Genomic DNA, 18,680 nt, shown 5'->3' with positions numbered 1-18,680 from the left:
TACGTCGGGGTTACTCCGGGACGTTCACCTCCGACCCCGCTCGCGGCTGCCGCGCAGTCTGGCCGGCCTCGAGGAGAGGCGCGGGCCCCGGGGCCGGGCGACAGCCAATGAGAGGGCGGCACGGGGCGGGGCGACGTGAGGCGATGCGGATGGTCCGAGCGCCGCTCTGCCATTCGGGGCCCAGCGGCGAGAGGGCGGGCGGGACCCGGGCGGTCGCGGCGCCCCCGGCTCGGCCTTCGCCGCCCCCTCTGCCGGGGGCGGGGACGGAGCCAGCCGGCCTTTTCCCCCACCCCGCGGAGAGGGAGATGAGGGAAATGGCCCCACATGCACCTCCCAGGAGAGAGAGAGGCGCCCGGGCTGCAGAAAGTGAGGGGCCAGCGGGCTTGCAGCACAGGAAGGGAGTCCAGAACCAAAGAGGACTGACCCGGGTAGGCCTCGAGGGACCCTATCGTTTTTATTCCTATCCCCCTGAAGAGATAGATATTGCATCCTTAAACGCCAAGGATCACACAGGCTGGTTTCCAAGTTAGTACAGGCTAACTAACTCCTGCTCTGGAACAACACAACCAGCCCCTTGGCTTGCTCAGCAGCCGCAAACCACCCTACCCCCAAAGGGTTCTGAGGTGCAGGATCCTGGAGCATTGAGGGAAAGCCTCAATAAAGGAAGCTCAGTAAGAAGGGATGGACAACAGTCCTTTCTACCTTAAGCAGAGAAAATAGATGGCAGTCATTTCCTGATTTCTCGGATTGACACATGCCTCCCAAACTCCATTGTGGTTACACCACGTCAATGAACAGAAGCCAACCAATTTCTCTAGCTTTGCCAGTTACTTCACAGCAAGACATTCACGGTGGCTGTTGAAAAGTAATATTAACACGAAAGAGTCCCAGTATATGATACAATTATCGGCTGGAAAAGAAAGAAAATTGGAGAAAAATGCACTTCAGAAATATGGGGTGAGTTTAACCCCTTACAAGAATTTAATGAAACACCCAGAGTAATTTCCGGATCTTTGCAGTCTTGTTCTAAAGGTCCAGAGAGGTATGGTAAACGATTTGGTGGGCAGAAGTTCTATGTCAGAAGGCAAAAATGGTAGAAATACACACCTGAGGTCAGAAGTTCTTGGGCAGAAGCTAAGGCAGAAAGATAGGAAGACTGGTCAACAAGAACAATATTCACCTAGGACTCCTCATAATACCACTAGGTGGTGGCTTCTCCAAGAGTTTACCAACCTACTTAAGTTGGGACTGGAAACAGAAATTTGGGAAGATTTGGACTTTACAGAGCAGTGAACCATATTCCACAATAACTGTCATTGGATGCATCTGTCAATGAACAGAAATAGGAAAGTTAGAACTTTAAAGATAATTGGGCATATTGCTGGAGGGGAAGGTGGGTGCTCCAGTGGGTAGAGGATGGGCTAAATGGTGCTCCAGTGGGTGGAGGATAGGCTAATAATGGGTGATGGGTATTAAGGAGGGCACTTAGTGTGATGAGCACTGGGTGCTACATAACAGTGATGAATTAGTAAATTCTACTCCTAAACAAAAACTTGATACAAAAAAATTTTTTTTTAATTTTTTAAAGATAATTGAGCATAACTTCCTGGTTTAACAAAATGTTTGACTTGGCTGACTGGGGGGTGAGGGGGAGCTCCAGTTAAAAGGAAGCTTTGCCTCTCCCTAATAGTGCTCTTTTATGCTGGCATGAAGGAAATGACTTTGGAAAGAACTAAAAATCTTGAGGCTGCCTCTTTTACTTTTCATTAATGTTTCCTATTTCTTATTAGGTAATAGGAACTTTGCCCCCAAGATTCTTTCTTAGTGGTGTTGCTGTTTATCAGCCTTAGGAACACTGCAAAACCAGGGGGTTACTATCAGGAACTGTCCTTATGTGAAACTTTAGCAAGCCCTTATCCTGCTTTTGTCCTCACTGAATATTTGAGGTAATTGAGCTCCGAGGAGAACCAGACAAGGAAAGGCCTGATGAAAGAACTACAGTAGAAGAAAACAAAGGATGAGTTTGAATATCCCAAGACCACTTACATAAGGTCTAGTTATTATCAAACGTTAAGATGAATGGGTAGACAACTATGTCTTTAAAACAGTACATCTACAATTTCAACAGCTCCTTGGTGTTGTGCTATTTGGTGCATGCCACAACCTGCCCATCTCTAGTATAAACTCTTCAGAGCTGTTCCCTGAGTTCTTGCTACACAAGCCAATAGATCTGTAGCAGCGGAGGAAGAGAGCCAAAGGGTGGAGAAAACTTACTATACAAGACTAACAGGTGGAAGAGAAGAGAGTGAATGGAGTGGCACACTTCTAGAAGCTGAAACTAGATGGCTAGAAGGGGCTAAATTGTGTTCCAAAATTCATATGTTGAAATGCTAACCCCCACTGCCTCAAAATGTGAGGGTATTTGAGGAGGAAATTAAAATTTTATTTTATTTTTTTAAGATTTTATTTTTTCATGAGAGACAGAGAGAGGGAGGGGTTGAGAGAGAGGCAGAGATACAGGCAGAGGTGAAGCAGGCTCCATGCAGGGAGCCTGACATGGGACACCATCCCAGGACTCCAGGATCATGCCCTGGGCTGAAGGCAGGCACTAAACTGCTGAGCCACCCAGGGATCCCCAGAAATTAAAATTTTAAGTGGGGTGATTAATACAGGCCCTAATTCCAAATGACTTGCGTCCTTATAAGAAGAGATTAGGACACAAAGACAGAGGGAAGACCATCTGTGAATCACAATTGATGAAGCACTTACCAGGATTGTGGCTCTTATGCTGGAGAAGATGGCCATTTACAAGCCAAAGAGAGAAGCCTGAGAAGAGACCAACCCTGCAGACACCTTGATCTCGGACTTAGAGCCTCCAGAACTGTGAAGAAATAAATATCTGTTGTTTAAGCCATGTAGTTTGTGGTACTTTATTATGGCAGCCCTAGAAAATGAATACGAGTTACCAAATATCAAATGGCTTCCGGGTTTTTCAGGAAGGTTAATATGAAGGTATCAGGGATTTATCCTGAGCATTCCAGCTACTTTCCAGCCTTAAAAATGGTTTCTCACCCTACTGTGAGGAAAGTAAGAAGACTCCAAGCAGTCTCTGTAAGGTGATTACAATCTAGTTAGGAAGACAAAACTAAACACCAATACAGTGTCTATGTCTTGCTCCTTAGATGATAGCCATGTGGATTTTACAAAAGCCATATATAGGAGAGGATACATTCTCAAAAATGTGTAAGCCCTGGGGCACCTGGGTGGCTCAGTGGTTGTGTCTGCCTCCAGCTCAGGTTGTGAACCTGGGGTCCTGGGATTGAGTCCCACATCAGGCTCCTGGTGGGGAGCCTGCTTTTCCCTCTGCCTATGTCTGTCTGTCTCTCTGTCTCTCATGAATAAATAAATAAAATCTTTAAAAAATAAAAATAAAAATAAAAATAAATGAGAGCCTTGAAATACATAAACAGCACGTGTGTCAATATCCAAGCCATTTTGGCACTTTATTGTCAGTTCTATTTTAGTGTAGGATAGTGTTTCTCAATGTCCACTCACCACCTGAAACAGAATCACTAGGTGCTTGGGACACCTGGGTGGCTCAGCAGTTGAGCGTCTGCCTTCGGTTCAGAATATGTTCCCGGAGTCCCAGGATCGAGTCCCACATTGGGCTCCCTGCATGGAGCCTGCTTCTCCTCCCTCTGCCTGTGTCTCTGCCTCTCTCTGTATCTCTCATGAATAAATAAATATTAAAAAATAAAAAAATAATCACTAGGTGCTTGTCAAAAATTCAGATTCCCAGCCCTACTGCAGACTTTCTAAAGTAGTAATTATTCACCCTAAAGCTTGAGAACGGTAATTTAGGGCTGATCATTATTGTTCCCTCTCAGTTAAACAGCAATGCCTCAAATACTTCCACTTCTAAGACATGAAAATCTCAGGTCAGACCAGAGTTAAACCAAGGGAGGAAAGAAAGTACCTTAACAGGGAACAGAATGGTGAAGACCCCCTGTCCTGGTGGTTGGCCAAGGTTCCAAACTCCTTAAGTAGCAAGGTCAATGATCAACCTTTACAATAGAAGACAGAGGAACCCCTGGGATGTTATTTCCCACTGGCCTCCAGCAGATAACATATACTCTAACCTGCCTTCTAGCTCTTGCCATGCCTATTCTGACCTTTGCTGATGCTAGCAAACTCATCCTTCTTCCCTTTTATTTTCTGAATCTTTCTAGTCCTTGGAAGTCCTATTTTCTCTATGAAGATCTCTTTAACTTCTCCCACTGATTTCTCTCTCCTCTGAATTCTTGCACCAGTCTGGTCACCACTACATTGTTCAGCATTTATTGGGCTATAATTTTTTGTGTGTATGTCGGTTTTAGCTCTCCAAATGAATTTTTTTTTTTTAAAGTGTATTTTTTTTTAATTTTTTATTTATTTATGTATGATAGTCACAGAGAGAGAGAGAGAGGCAGAGACACAGGTAGAGGGAGAAGCAGGCTCCATGCACCAGGAGCCCGATGTGGGATTCGATCCCGGGTCTCCAGGATCGCGCCCTGGGCCAAAGGCAGGCGCCAAACCGCTGGGCCACCCAGGGATCCCTCCAAATGAATTTTAATAATCTTAACGCAGAGAGCATTTTCTTACAGTTTGGTACTCCCCTCTGTAGCTCATATATATATATATATATATATATATATATATATATATATAGTATAGATATTAGTAAGTGTTTCACTGACTGAAATGAAGATTAGCTCTGTACCTGAGAGGCCACTCTGTTCCTGATGTCTGCTTATCCGTCTTCATGTCACCTCTGAGAGGCAAAGACTTGGCTGCTTTATAGATGGACAGACTTCATCAAGAAAGTCAGTGCCTTGACCAGAATTTTGTGGCTCCAGTTGTGAGATAAGGGAAAAAGACATAAAGGCCTTATCTGAACACTATGCTTCTTTGCTCTGGTCAGCCATTCGGGTTTGCCCAGAGTTAAGTGCCTGAGGGAACTTCACACCATAAGGTCAGAAAATGTCCTCAGGGAGGGCACTTCATAAGTCTGGTCCTGATGATGAAAGGTAGGATTACACAATGAAGGACATAGTTCATAGTGGAGACTCACCATGATGTTTTCACATGGATACTTGGGTTTTCACATGGGTACTTGGGTTTTCACAAGGCATTTCAGTTCTTCCTCCCTCCTTGTTATTCAATCCTGAACACCTAGTCCCCATCCATATTTGGTAGTTACCTAATCTTAGCCACTTCTTCCACAATACCTCCATATCTTTTTTTTCACATCCCTCAAAACTAAACAGCTAGAGAAAGTTTAAAGGGTCCTTTTAAGCTAAAGGCAGGAAAATGGACAAGATGACTCATTTAGGTCTTGCTCAATGCTGGGATTTTGACATTTTGTATTGATCAGCTTTATTTTTCTCATCTCTCTCCTGCAAACCAATGAAAATGCTTCCCATGAATTTACTTTCTACTCCTGTCCTCACCTTCTCTTCAGACTTTTCCAGTGTCTCCCTTACTCCTCACATATCAGACTCAGTGTTTTCCTGCTACATGTTTAAGTCTCCACCTATCTACCCTAAATACCCTTACTCTCTATTGTATTATTCTAGATGCAACATAATAAATAATAAAATACAACACTGGTAACTTTTATCAAGCCTCCACTTTCAAGGGAAAATGAGCCATCACTCAACTTCCTTTTGTCCCTTACTTCAGTCTTAAAGTTTTACTATATCATAACTTGGACAGAAGACTTCACAATATTCCTGTCCTTTTTACTCTGACCTCTGGTCAACACATCAGACCAACAGGTAGAAAGCCAAGTCCCCAACACAAGCCTTGTTCATCAGTGGACCTGCTGTCTTCCAATGTGCCAAATATTTTTAATTAAAATGGAAAAGAAGAGAGAAGGATAAGGGAAACCAAAAATGAATGAAAATAAAATGTAGTTTATTTTTTTAAAGATTTTATTTATTTATTTGAGAGAGAGAGAGAGAGAGAGAGAGAGACGTAGTGTAAAAGAGCATGAGCAGGGGATAAAAGGAGAAGCAGGCTCCCTTTTGAGCAGGGAACCCAATGTGGGGCTTGATTCCAGGACCCTGGGATCATGACCTGAGCCAATGGCAGACACTTAACCAATTGAGCCACCCAGGCACCCCTAAAATGTAGTTTAAATCAATGAATGGGGGGCATCTTGGGAGCTCGGTTGAGTAGCTGACTCTTAATTTCTTGCTCAGGTCATGATTTCAGAGTTCTGATATGGAGCCCCATTGGTGGAGAGTCAACTTGGGATTCTCCCTCTCCCTCTGCCCCTGCCGACCCTCTAAAATAAAGAAATAAATTTTTAAAAAAATCAAGCAATCAATCAATGAGATGGCTATAATAAATTGAAGAGCATAGTTTTGGCAGTCAATATAGGCAAGCAAGAGTGAGAAGAACTGATTCTTAGAACTAGTAATCTAAGCCAAAAATACCTCAAGAGCAGCAGGGATTTGTTCTATATTGTAAAGAGCCTGAGCTCTTTAATCAGATAGATCAGGTTTTAAATCTTGACTGTCACTAATTAGTTCTGTGACCTTGAACAAATGACCCCCTTTACTGAGCCTCAGTTTCCTTGTCTATAAAACTGAGGTATAATAGCTACCTTATAATGTGTTTTGGATGAAATATTATAAACAAAATGTGAAGTTTCTAACACAGAGCTTGGACTATAACAAGCACACTGAAAATACCACTTCCCCTCTCCCTTCTGTGCCCCCTTCTATCTCCTACAGTGCTCAGTACAAGAACAAAATATCCTATGGATGCTCACTTCATTGAGGAATGATTTTTTTTAAGATTTTATTTATTTATTCATGAGAGACACAAAGAGAGAGGCAGAGACACAGGCAGAAGGAGAAGCAGGCTCCCCACGGAGAGCCTGATGTAAGACTCGATCCCAGGACCCCAAGATCATAACCTGAGCCAAAAGCAGATTCTCAACCACTGAGCCACCCAGGTACCAAAATGATTATGTTATTCAATTCACCACCCCACTCACCTGAGGCCAATAGTCCCAGATAACTGAGCATATGACTAGAGACCTAGAGAGAATTTGAATCCTTTACCCTTATTTAGATGGAGCAAGTAAACAGGCGAAGTGACTGTGACCCAAGCTTCTGAAAAAAGCTGAAGGGTTGGCGCTCTGAGCCCTGTTCAGTCCCATGCTCACACCACACTGAAAAGGCTCTTTGGCCTCTTTGGCAAGGATATAGGACAACAGGAACTTTCATATACGCAGATGGAAGTGTAAATGGGGACAACCTCTTAGAAAAGAGTTTGGCATTAGTTAGTAAAGCTCTGTCTACCCTATAATCCAATTTCCATTTCTGAATTTATACTCTGGAGAAACTTTCATATGTGCCATATGTTCATTATGGCCCCAAACTGTAAACAGCCCCATGTGTCTCAGCAGTAGAATGGATACATAATTGTGAGGCATGCTGAAGGGGAGGTGGGTGGAGGGATGGAGTAACTGAGTGATGGGCATTAAGGAGAGCAGATGATGTGATGAGCACTGGGTGTTCTACTGTATGTTAGCAAATTGAATTTAAATAAAGAAAAAAATTATGAGACATTCGTACAATGGAGTATTAGAAAACAATGAGAATGAAAAAAAATATTGCTACATGAAATACAGATGAGTTTTACAAATAAATTGTTGAGAAAAAAAAAAATCCAGACAAAAAGTATGTTTCCTATTACATAAAGTTCAAAAAAATAGGCAAAACTCATCTATGGCAGTACAAGTTTGGATAATGGTTACTCCTGATGGTAGGTAGTGACTGGGAGGGGTCAGAGAGAGAGGTATATCCATTTTCTGTTATACATAACAGTTTACTTTGAAATACAAAAAAAAGTGATTCTATTTATTTAAGTTCAAAAGTAGGCAAAATTTAAAAAGTATTTTAAATGATACATATACAGATAATTCACTATTTTTAGAAAGCATGGGTAAATAATGATTGGGAGGAGGGAAAGAAGTGTGATCAGAAGATAAACAGCTTCTGTGACAATGGCGATGTCCAATTTCTTCATTAGGGTGATGACTACATAGTGTGCGCATTATTATTACTATTATTATTATTAAAACTGTACTTATGTTCTATATACTCTTCTATATGTATGATACATTCCACAATAAAAGAATTTAAATGAGGGGATCCCTGGGTGGCTCAGCGGTTTGGCGCCTGCCTTCGGCCCAGGGCGTGATCCTCGAGACCCAGGATTGAGTCCCACGTCAGGCTCCCTGCATGAAGCCTGCTTCTCCCTCTGCCTGTGTCTCTGCCTCTCTCTCTCTCTATGTCTCTCATGAATAAATAATAAAATAAAATGTTTAAAAAAAAATTTAAATGAAACCAACCAACAAGCATGTACCTTTAAAAGAAAGGAGAGCAAAGCATGGCATTAAGATAATTTTAGAACTGTAAGAGGCCTTCAAAATGATCTTGTCTAACCATCTCAAGAAACTGAAATAGAGGCCAGAGAACTTGTGATTTACTCAAGGTGATTCAATTACAGAGCCTAATCTAGAACCTAGGTAAAACTCCTTGCTTCTTGTCAAGTGCTCCTCCCACAGACCCACCCATCCATCCAGTCCTAGTCTCCAATTATCTTCCAGAGTCACATTTTTCTTCTGCACACATCAGAAAATTCACCTATGTTATAGCTTTTTTTTTTTCCTCCTAAATTAGAAACCTTTGCTGCAGGTAAAGGAGATCAGGAAGGGAAAAAAGGAGATCAAGAGAAATAATCCTTTCCTCTACAAGTACTCCAAACACTTCAAAAACCAGTCAATAATTAATTAATTAATTAATAATTTAATTTAATTTAATAAATAAATAAATACCCCCAAACAAACAAACAAACAAAAACAGTCAAAATATCTAGTACAGAAAGAGACCCAGATATTTTGCCTTGTTAATGCACCTCTCTTGCTTCTCTGTATCCCACAACGTAGCTACACAAATATGCAGGGTGATTTTGGGGGTTTTGAGACACAAAGGAAAAGGGAAGGGCCTGAAAATTGATAAAACTCTTCCAATTTATCTTTGTTGAAGCATTTAGGAAGAGTGAGTTCTGCCACCTTGTGACATAGAATGACCATAGTGAGCCCTAGATCCTTTCCTACCCCTGCCCCAAGGGGGCAGCACTGTAAGGTAGCATCAGCATCCAGGAAGGAACTAATCTACAGAATATTTCAAATAGATTGGGGGTGGGGGGTGGGAGGGTTTGTCTGATATCCTAAGGGAGCAGAGAATCATGTAATCATGTTAAGAAAGGGGATCCCTGGGTGGCTCAGCGGTTTAGCGCCTGCCTTTGGCCCGGGGCGCGATCCTGGAGTCCCGGGATCGAGTCCCGCATCAGGCTCCCCTCATGGAGCCTGTTTCTCCCTCCTCCTATGTCTCTGCCTCTTTCTCTCTCTCTCTCTCTCTCTCTATCATAAATAAATAAATAAATCTTAAAAAAAAAAACTGATTAATCATGCTAAGAAAATAGTAAGCAAAACTCATGACACTCAGGGAAAGTAATGGAGCCCTTAATTCTGCCCTACCCACCTACCCTGCTAAGAGAATCAGGCAATTGCAGCAGGGAAAAAGAGGATAAGACACTGTTGCTCTGGGTCAATAAAGATCTGAGGCACTTGTGTTCCCTCCACTCAGTGGCCTTGCTTCTCTGTTTCTTTCCATAGCAAAACATCTTGAAAAAGTTATGTACACTTTTTCACCTCCAATTTCCTCTCAGACATTTCTTGCTTCCACCACTCTGCTGGAACTGCTCACAAAATCCACGGATACTGTCTTTATTATACACAACTTCTCCACATTTGACCAACTGATTCCTTCATTGAAAGACTCTTTATTGGCTTCTATGCCATCCCCTCTCCTGTTTTTTTTTACCTCTGATGTCACCACCTCAGAGAAGGCTGTCCCTACCACTGTGAATGTAACCTCTGCCAGTAGCCCTTCACCTCATCACCTGCTTGCTGCTTCACAACTATCATAGCCTCAATTATCTTGTATTTGCATACGTGTATTATCATTACCCCTCTGCACTATTTTATTTTCAACTGTATTAATTGTCTGCTTCCCATCATTTTATGTGAACAAAGACTTGATCTGGCTCACTGACACAGTAGGCCTACATTACTATTGAATGAAAGTGTAAAAGGCACTGTGAAAAAAAAAAAAAATAAAAAATTTTTTTAAAATAAAAATAAAAAATTAGTGCCTGAGGGAATTCACACCATAAGGTCAGAAAATGTCCTCAGGGAGGGCACTTCATAAGTCTGGTCCTGATGATGAAAGGTAGGATTACACAATGAAGGACATAGTTCATAGTGGAGACTCACCATGATGTTTTCACATGGATACTTGGGTTTTCACATGGGTACTTGGGTTTTCACAAGGCATTTCAGTTCTTCCTCCCTCCTTGTTATTCAATCCTGAACACCTAGTCCCCATCCATATTTGGTAGTTACCTAATCTTAGCCACTTCTTCCACAATACCTCCATATCTTTTTTTTCACATCCCTCAAAACTAAACAGCTAGAGAAAGTTTAAAGGGTCCTTTTAAGCTAAAGGCAGGAAAATGGACAAGATGACTCATTTAGGTCTTGCTCAATGCTGGGATTTTGACATTTTGTATTGATCAGCTTTATTTTTCTCATCTCTCTCCTGCAAACCAATGAAAATGCTTCCCATGAATTTACTTTCTACTCCTGTCCTCACCTTCTCTTCAGACTTTTCCAGTGTCTCCCTTACTCCTCACATATCAGACTCAGTGTTTTCCTGCTACATGTTTAAGTCTCCACCTATCTACCCTAAATACCCTTACTCTCTATTGTATTATTCTAGATGCAACATAATAAATAATAAAATACAACACTGGTAACTTTTATCAAGCCTCCACTTTCAAGGGAAAATGAGCCATCACTCAACTTCCTTTTGTCCCTTACTTCAGTCTTAAAGTTTTACTATATCATAACTTGGACAGAAGACTTCACAATATTCCTGTACTTTTTACTCTGACCTCTGGTCAACACATCAGACCAACAGGTAGAAAGCCAAGTCCCCAACACAAGCCTTGTTCATCAGTGGACCTGCTGTCTTCCAATGTGCCAAATATTTTTAATTAAAATGGAAAAGAAGAGAGAAGGATAAGGGAAACCAAAAATGAATGAAAATAAAATGTAGTTTATTTTTTTAAAGATTTTATTTATTTATTTGAGAGAGAGAGAGAGAGAGAGAGAGAGAGAGAGAGAGACGTAGTGTAAAAGAGCATGAGCAGGGGATAAAAGGAGAAGCAGGCTCCCTTTTGAGCAGGGAGCCCAATGTGGGGCTTGATTCCAGGACCCTGGGATCATGACCTGAGCCAATGGCAGACACTTAACCAATTGAGCCACCCAGGCACCCCTAAAATGTAGTTTAAATCGATGAATGGGGGGCATCTTGGGAGCTCGGTTGAGTAGCTGACTCTTAATTTCTTGCTCAGGTCATGATTTCAGAGTTCTGATATGGAGCCCCATTGGTGGAGAGTCAACTTGGGATTCTCCCTCTCCCTCTGCCCCTGCCCACCCTCTAAAATAAAGAAATAAATTTTTTAAAAAATCAAGCAATCAATCAATGAGATGGCTATAATAAATTGAAGAGCATAGTTTTGGCAGTCAATATAGGCAAGCAAGAGTGAGAAGAACTGATTCTTAGAACTGGTAATCTAAGCCAAAAATACCTCAAGAGCAGCAGGGATTTGTTCTATATTGTAAAGAGCCTGAGCTCTTTAATCAGATAGATCAGGTTTTAAATCTTGACTGTCACTAATTAGTTCTGTGACCTTGAACAAATGACCCCCTTTACTGAGCCTCAGTTTCCTTGTCTATAAAACTGAGGTATAATAGCTACCTTATAATGTGTTTTGGATGAAATATTATAAACAAAATGTGAAGTTTCTAACACAGAGCTTGGACTATAACAAGCACACTGAAAATACCACTTCCCCTCTCCCTTCTGTGCCCCCTTCTATCTCCTACAGTGCTCAGTACAAGAACAAAATATCCTATGGATGCTCACTTCATTGAGGAATGATTTTTTTAAAGATTTTATTTATTTATTCATGAGAGACACAAAGAGAGAGGCAGAGACACAGGCAGAAGGAGAAGCAGGCTCCCCACGGAGAGCCTGATGTGAGACTCGATCCCAGGACCCCAAGATCATAACCTGAGCCAAAAGCAGATTCTCAACCACTGAGCCACCCAGGCACCAAAATGATTATGTTATTCAATTCACCACCCCACTCACCTGAGGCCAATAGTCCCAGATAACTGAGCATATGACTAGAGACCTAGAGAGAATTTGAATCCTTTACCCTTATTTAGATGGAGCAAGTAAACAGGTGAAGTGACTGTGACCCAAGCTTCTGAAAAAAGCTGAAGGGTTGGCGCTCTGAGCCCTGTTCAGTCCCATGCTCACACCACACTGAAAAGGCTCTTTGGCCTCTTTGGCAAGGATATAGGACAACAGGAACTTTCATATACGCAGATGGAAGTGTAAATGGGGACAACCTCTTAGAAAAGAGTTTGGCATTAGTTAGTAAAGCTCTGTCTACCCTATAATCCAATTTCCATTTCTGAATTTATACTCTGGAGAAACTTTCATATGTGCCATATGTTCATTATGGCCCCAAACTGTAAACAGCCCCATGTGTCTCAGCAGTAGAATGGATACATAATTGTGAGGCATGCTGAAGGGGAGGTGGGTGGAGGGATGGAGTAACTGAGTGATGGGCATTAAGGAGAGCACATGATGTGATGAGCACTGGGTGTTTTACTGTATGTTAGCAAATTGAATTTAAATAAAGAAAAAAATTATGAGACATTCGTACAATGGAGTATTAGAAAACAATGAGAATGAAAAAAAATATTGCTACATGAAATACAGATGAGTTTTACAAATAAATTGTTGAGCAAAAAAAAAAAAATCCAGACAAAAAGTATGTTTCCTGTTACATAAAGTTCAAAAAAATAGGCAAAACTCATCTATGGCAGTACAAGTTTGGATAATGGTTACTCCTGATGGTAGGTAGTGACTGGGAGGGGTCAGAGAGAGAGGTATATCCATTTTCTGTTATACATAACAGTTTACTTTGAAATACAAAAAAAAGTGATTCTATTTATTTAAGTTCAAAAGTAGGCAAAATTTAAAAAGTATTTTAAATGATACATATACAGATAATTCACTATTTTTAGAAAGCATGGGTAAATAATGATTGGGAGGAGGGAAAGAAGTGTGATCAGAAGATAAACAGCTTCTGTGACAATGGCGATGTCCAATTTCTTCATTAGGGTGATGACTACATAGTGTGCGCATTATTATTACTATTATTATTATTAAAACTGTACTTATGTTCTATATACTCTTCTATATGTATGATACATTCCACAATAAAAGAATTTAAATGAGGGGATCCCTGGGTGGCTCAGCGGTTTGGCGCCTGCCTTCGGCCCAGGGCGTGATCCTCGAGACCCAGGATTGAGTCCCACGTCAGGCTCCCTGCATGAAGCCTGCTTCTCCCTCTGCCTGTGTCTGTGCCTCTCTCTCTCTCTATGTCTCTCATGAATAAATAATAAAATAAAATGTTTAAAAAAAATTTAAATGAAACCAACCAACAAGCATGTACCTTTAAAAGAAAGGAGAGCAAAGCATGGCATTAAGATAATTTTAGAACTGTAAGAGGCCTTCAAAATGATCTTGTCTAACCATCTCAAGAAACTGAAATAGAGGCCAGAGAACTTGTGATTTACTCAAGGTGATTCAGTCAATTACAGAGCCTAATCTAGAACCTAGGTAAAACTCCTTGCTTCTTGTCAAGTGCTCCTCCCACAGACCCACCCATCCATCCAGTCCTAGTCTCCAATTATCTTCCAGAGTCACATTTTTCTTCTGCACACATCAGAAAATTCACCTATGTTATAGCTTTTTTTTTTTTCCTCCTAAATTAGAAACCTTTGCTGTGGGTAAAGGAGATCAGGAGGGGAAAAAAGGAGATCAAGAGAAATAATCCTTTCCTCTACAAGTACTCCAAACACTTCAAAAACCAGTCAATAATTAATTAATTAATTAATAATTTAATTTAATTTAATAAATAAATAAATACCCCCAAACAAACAAACAAACAAAAACAGTCAAAATATCTAGTACAGAAAGAGACCCAGATATTTTGCCTTGTTAATGCACCTCTCTTGCTTCTCTGTATCCCACAACGTAGCTACACAAATATGCAGGGTGATTTTGGGGGTTTTGAGACACAAAGGAAAAGGGAAGGGCCTGAAAATTGATAAAACTCTTCCAATTTATCTTTGTTGAAGCATTTAGGAAGAGTGAGTTCTGCCACCTTGTGACATAGAATGACCATAGTGAGCCCTAGATCCTTTCCTACCCCTGCCCCAAGGGGGCAGCACTGTAAGGTAGCATCAGCATCCAGGAAGGAACTAATCTACAGAATATTTCAAATAGATTGGGGGTGGGGGGTGGGAGGGTTTGTCTGATATCCTAAGGAAGCAGAGAATCATGTAATCATGTTAAGAAAGGGGATCCCTGGGTGGCTCAGCGGTTTAGTGCCTGCCTTTGGCCCGGGGCGCGATCCTGGAGTCCCGGGATCGACTCCCGCATCAGGCTCCCCTCATGGAGCCTGTTTCTCCCTCCTCCTATGTCTCTGCCTCTTTCTCTCTCTCTCTCTCTCTCTCTCTATCATAAATAAATAAATAAATCTTTAAAAAAAAAACTGATTAATCATGCTAAGAAAATAGTAAGCAAAACTCATGACACTCAGGGAAAGTAATGGAGCCCTTAATTCTGCCCTACCCACCTACCCTGCTAAGAGAATCAGGCAATTGCAGCAGGGAAAAAGAGGATAAGACAGTGTTGCTCTGGGTCAATAAAGATCTGAGGCACTTGTGTTCCCTCCACTCAGTGGCCTTGCTTCTCTGTTTCTTTCCATAGCAAAACATCTTGAAAAAGTTATGTACACTTTTTCACCTCCAATTTCCTCTCAGACATTTCTTGCTTCCACCACTCTGCTGGAACTGCTCACAAAATCCACGGATACTGTCTTTATTATACACAACTTCTCCACATTTGACCAACTGATTCCTTCATTGAAAGACTCTTTATTGGCTTCTATGCCATCCCCTCTCCTGGTTTTTTTTACCTCTGATGTCACCACCTCAGAGAAGGCTGTCCCTACCACTGTGAATGTAACCTCTGCCAGTAGCCCTTCACCTCATCACCTGCTTGCTGCTTCACAACTATCATAGCCTCAATTATCTTGTATTTGCATACGTGTATTATCATTACCCCTCTGCACTATTTTATTTTCAACTGTATTAATTGTCTGCTTCCCATCATTTTATGTGAACAAAGACTTGATCTGGCTCACTGACACAGTAGGCCTACATTACTATTGAATGAAAGTGTAAAAGGCACTGTGGCTGAATTCTCAGCACTTCTTCCACATTTCAGGCAACACACTGTTCCATTCTGTTTCCCCATTAAGTTTTTCCTTGAGGGACACTTGGGTGGCTCAGCGGTTGAGCGTCCACCTTTGGCTCAGGACATGATCCTGGGATCAGGGATTGGGATCGAGTCCCCTATCGGGCTCCTTGCGAGGAGCCTGCTTCTCCCCCTGCCTAGGTCTCTGCCTCTGTGTGTCTTTGATGAATAAATAATTAAATCTTAAAAAACAGAAAAAAGATTTTCCTTGAATTCAATTTAGCCAGATTTCAACCTGAATTAAAATGCCAGGAAACAGGGTAATATCTAAATTATGATTTGACTCGGATCTCATCAGCTCCCTCATGGAAAAATCCCTTGACTCAAGCTCCTTTCACATCATTAGTAGTGTCAGGCCCCAAGACCTTCTAATGCATAGCCAAATCTATGTTGGCTCCAATGAAATAAATTTACAGTGAGCAGAAAGACTGCAGAGGCTCTGTACTTCAGCAGAAGATGTGTGGAGATCTTTTTTTCTGCTGTATGATCTAGCCTAGCTATGCTATCACAAACTCTACAGAGTATTACACTAGATGTAAACTCTTTGCTAAAAGATACAATTTTAGAAAATCTTCAACAACATTTATCTGTCTAGGAAAATCTTCCCAAACTACAGACAGTACCACTGATCTAGTGTAATAGTCATGGCAATGTGGTCTACCTATTCAGGGGTGTGAAAATGTGCAAAACTAGATAGATTTGTCTGTGCTGTGAGTTTATGTGTACAACTGTGAATGAATTCTAGAGATTATTTGGTAGGAATTCTCCAGTTAGAAAAGAAAAATGGAGATTCAGAGAAGTCAAGCAATTTTCTCAAGGCGACAGAGTTAATAATAGGACTTATCCTAAACTCAAGTCTATCAATTCCTAGTCCAGCACTCTCTTCAGTGTAGTCGACTAACTCATTCAGTCCTCGTTTCCTGCTCTATTCTTGAAATCACTTTCCAAATAGAAATCTCTACATCTCTTTATGTCAGTGTATAAATTTATATGCCTGTGTCAGTAAGCATGAATGTGAATGTCTACGTGTCCATCTGCAAGTATTTGTAAGGCGTAACACTAGGTGTTTATGTCCCTTCTTCTAGGGAAACTTCTAGGTAATTACAGTTCCTTATGTCACCAGCTATGAAGTCGGAAAAAAGACTTTTTGAGTCAATCATTAGCCAGCACATTTGGTCCTCTCTCCAATCAGCTCTATTCCTGGGTCTTCAGGAAATGGGGCAAAATAGTTAGGGTAGTAGCAGAGTCTCCCAGGGTCAAACTTGGTTACAGAGCAGTGAAAGCACCTAGCAAAAAGACTAAGGGGCTGTGACAGATTAACAGCACGTGCTTCAGCTAACATGGACACCATCTTGGTTTTCAGCCTAATCATTATGTCCTATGATGTCAGCAAGAAAGGTAAGAACTTCTGTAGTCTAATATCCTAGAAAACCCAAAGAGAGACCTAGAATGTGTTTGGGGATCTATTCCACCAGATTGAGATAAAGCCAATCAGTACTCAGTAAGTGATGTTTTACAGTCATCCCATGTATTCTCTTGCTTCTAGACAGGACTGTAACTTATTTCAACTCAGTTAGCTATTCCATGATGAGAAGTCTTTAGAGAATGCGATGTATTCTTCTGTCTTGTTCACGTAACTAACATTGAAAGTACTCTCATTATTAGATGACTTTCTTCACTACATGGTTTCGTTATTATCAACATCTAAGACTCCCAAATTCATAACCTTCATGAGACATTGTCTTCTTTTTTTAAGGTGGGCTGGAATGGCACCGTTTGCTGCTCTCTGATAATTGTTTTTTAAAACACAGTTTTTCAAAGTGTCCAAACATTTCATCTCTAAAATTAGCTAATTAAAGTTAAGGCCAAAGAGCTCAAGGGGCAGCAGTAAGACATTTAACAGATGAGTACAACACCTTGTGAGTTATGTGCCAAAAAGCATAAATAAACTATGAGCTGTGGTTCCATGGAAACTTGAAGAGATATCTTGTTCAGGATTACATTTAATAAATTTTCAAAAGTTTTAATATAAGAAGTCAGATAAAATAAGAAGGGATAATAAGCGTTTGAAAGAATGGACTGGTTAGTCTTTTCATTAACTTATTAATTTCACTTAACTCTATTTCACCTTTTTTCCCCTAAGTGTAATGGATTGGTACTCAGTTTTCTTCATGCTAGGTTAACTCCCATTTTAAAATCTTTTTAAAGATGCCTGGGTGGCTCAGCGGTTGAGACTCTGCCTTCAGCTCAGGGCATGATCCCGGTCTGGGGGTCGAGTCCCACATTGGGCTCCCTGTGAGGAGCCTGCTTCTCCCTCTGCCTATGTCTCTGCCTCTCTCTGTGTGTCTCATGAATAAATAAATAAAATCTTTAAAAAAAAATATTTTCTTGACATTGTTTGATCTCTCCAATTGCCAGCTATATGAGAAGGCACTGCATTCTTTTGTATTCCCCTTTCCAATACCTGGAATTCTGAACAGTACCCAATAAATTGTAAATCTTGACCTTTTTTCTCCTTTTGTTTCCAGAACTCAGAGATAGCAACTGCCATGTGGAACAGCTGTCCAGGCTCTTCCCAAAGGATGTGAGAAGAATCAGGGATGTGCTCATGCAAGGTACGGAATGAGCCCTTCTTGAAAAATCACCTTACCATTCCAGAAAATCTTTACCTTTAAAAAATGCGTATCTCCCCCATTCCTAGCACAGATCTCAAATATCCTATTTTAAAGATATGTATCCCCTCAAGGGGCTTTCTGGAAACCAATTTTTAAATTAACAGTTATTACCTAAGGCATTTCTATATAAATCAAACTGCTGAGGGTGAAGAAATAGGAAGCAGTGCTCAACCCTCTCTGAAATGGAGAAAACAATCTATGAGCATTTCTCTGGGCTGAAATTACTGCAGTCACTGATCTTCATGAGACCCACAGCAGGAAGAAGGAAAGGCAGGGCTTGTATATTCAGGACCATAAACACATGTTAAGGAAGAAGTGAAATAAAAGAGAAGAAAATGGGACGCCTGGGTGGCTCAGCGGTTCAGCATCTGCCTTCAGCTCAGGGCATGATCCTGGAGTCCCAGGATTGAGTCCC

The 18,680-nt window shown here is 41.1% G+C and overlaps 2 protein-coding genes across 8 annotated transcripts in view; one reads left to right on the top strand and one right to left on the bottom strand.

Annotated features, from left to right (window-relative positions):
* The window catches only part of ACACA (acetyl-CoA carboxylase alpha), a 294,471-nt gene that overhangs the window by 243,670 nt on the left and 32,121 nt on the right, over positions 1-18,680 (bottom strand). Inside the window, exon 1 of one of the 2 annotated variants that reach the window (XM_041723744.1) lies at positions 2,770-2,864. The exons of the other annotated variant lie outside the window; for it this stretch is intronic. The gene's annotated coding sequence lies outside the window, so the exon portion shown is untranslated. Of the gene's footprint in view, positions 1-2,769; positions 2,865-18,680 lie in introns of those variants that run through there. 2 annotated transcript variants of the gene reach the window in all.
* The window catches only part of C12H17orf78 (chromosome 12 C17orf78 homolog), a 48,194-nt gene continuing 29,597 nt past the window's right edge, over positions 84-18,680 (top strand). For 4 of the 6 annotated variants that reach the window (XM_041723750.1, XM_041723749.1, XM_041723752.1 and 1 more), the window contains exons 1-2: positions 84-957; positions 18,119-18,205. In XM_041723750.1, the coding sequence (XP_041579684.1) occupies positions 18,199-18,205 (7 nt within the window). In that variant the 5' untranslated portion in view covers positions 84-957; positions 18,119-18,198. Of the gene's footprint in view, positions 958-16,027; positions 16,989-18,118; positions 18,206-18,680 lie in introns of those variants that run through there. The other 2 variants (XM_041723754.1, XM_041723755.1) reach the window with 1 other exon arrangement.

The sequence above is a fragment of the Vulpes lagopus genome, chromosome 12 (genome assembly GCF_018345385.1).
Source record: "Vulpes lagopus strain Blue_001 chromosome 12, ASM1834538v1, whole genome shotgun sequence".
Taxonomy (NCBI): Eukaryota; Metazoa; Chordata; class Mammalia; order Carnivora; family Canidae; genus Vulpes; species Vulpes lagopus.
The sequence above is the reverse complement of the archived record's forward strand: the minus strand, read 5'-3'. Positions and strand labels throughout refer to the sequence as shown.